The sequence below is a fragment of the Oryzias melastigma genome, unplaced genomic scaffold, assembly GCF_002922805.2.
Source record: "Oryzias melastigma strain HK-1 unplaced genomic scaffold, ASM292280v2 sc07194, whole genome shotgun sequence".
Taxonomy (NCBI): Eukaryota; Metazoa; Chordata; class Actinopteri; order Beloniformes; family Adrianichthyidae; genus Oryzias; species Oryzias melastigma.
The window spans coordinates 1-1,208 of record NW_023423756.1 but is presented as its reverse complement, the minus strand read 5'-3'; the positions used below and the strand labels follow the sequence as shown (position 1 = coordinate 1,208).

General features: G+C 40.2%; 1 protein-coding gene across 1 annotated transcript; it reads right to left on the bottom strand.

Annotated features, from left to right (window-relative positions):
* Positions 1-10: 10 nt before the first annotated feature.
* Positions 11-1,075, bottom strand: LOC112138512 (protein unc-13 homolog B). The gene is made up of 4 exons (XM_024261060.2): positions 933-1,075; positions 678-801; positions 549-602; positions 11-436 (listed from the first exon to the last, which is right to left on the bottom strand). Exons 1-4 carry the CDS (start codon positions 1,052-1,054, stop codon positions 242-244), a joined length of 495 nt encoding a protein of 164 aa, XP_024116828.2. The 5' UTR covers positions 1,055-1,075; the 3' UTR covers positions 11-241.
* Positions 1,076-1,208: the final 133 nt, after the last annotated feature.

Here is a 1,208-nt window from a genome sequence, read left to right as displayed (position 1 = left end):
GCGGCATCAGGATGGAGCGGAGCAGGGAGCGTCTATGCCACACTTACAAGCGTTTCCAGTATTTCGTCTGCCTCTATTTCACAACAATTTGAATAAAGAAATACTAAAAAATTCAATTTTTATATGTTTACTCCACCATGAGAAAAAAGCCAAAGGAAAATGTTAAAAAGGTAAAAGAAAAACAAAAAAAAAACATTTTATCGGAGTGGCTTCAATTTTTTAAAGTGCATGTTGTTCATCTTTATAGCAGAACCACTTGAAACACAGAAGTATAAAGGGTATAAATGCTCCCACCATGACGTATTCCCGCATGTTGATGTTTTTTTTCCATACATACCGTGCAGCAATGTAAGCTCACCTTGATAGTGTCTAAGGCCACATCCATGACAGCACATTGTCTGGGTGTCAGACTTTTAGCCTCTCCCGCCATGTGATCCTAAAGAACAGAATTAAAAGCTACTTTACAGAAGTTGCTCTTTTAGCCATATTTGATTTGTTTTTTGTTGCGCACAAACTTTATTTAAAATGAAATAATAGAGAGAAGTTACCTTTAGTTTGGAGAGCTGTCCCAGGTCTTTTGCAGCGGACAGTATCTGTGCTCCCTACAAATATTTTCATTTTCGTCAGTCTTTTAGTTTAGAGTGCAATATGCAATGACAGGTAAAAACAAAACTCACAAAGGTGTCATTTCCCTGTGGCAGGACGATCGTCTTCTCCAGGCTAGTCATTACTATCCTCCACAGCTCTTTCAGGACGCGCTTCAGTACGGTCTTCTCGCAGACAGTGGCGAATAGAGTTAATCTGCACAAACAAGCAAATGCACAAGTCTGCAACCAAAACAAAGGAGTCTAGAGAGTAAACTGCACAGCCAGATCAAAGTACAAATACATTTAAAAATAACTTTCAACATAAGTCGGACTAAACCCACATACTTTCCATCCAGAAAATCCATAAGCGGTCGCAGCATGTTGTCCGAGTCGGCTTCCACCTGGTTTTTGGTGTTGGCGTTGAGAGGCCCTTTGATCTGATACAACAAGGACGCCATCTGCCGCATGCAGTCATTGATCCGGCTCTGGAAACTAAAGCAGACAGAAAATGAATAATCAGATAAAACTCCTGAAAATGTAAAGCATAAACATATGAATATACCTGTTGCCAAATGTCCTGCTGAGGTCGTCCAGCACATTGTTCAGTCTAACTTGTAGGTC

Excerpts from the sequence above, each read along its gene's own strand:
- LOC112138512 (XM_024261060.2), bottom strand. The coding sequence starts at position 1,054 with ATGCGGCAGATGGCGTCCTTGTTGTATCAGATCAAAGGGCCTCTCAAC. Across the intron at positions 802-932 it reads ATGGATTTTCTGGATGGAAA|ATTAACTCTATTCGCCACTG; the intron begins GTATGTGGGTTT and ends TTGTTTGTGCAG. Across the intron at positions 437-548 it reads GACAGCTCTCCAAACTAAAG|GATCACATGGCGGGAGAGGC; the intron begins GTAACTTCTCTC and ends TCTGTTCTTTAG.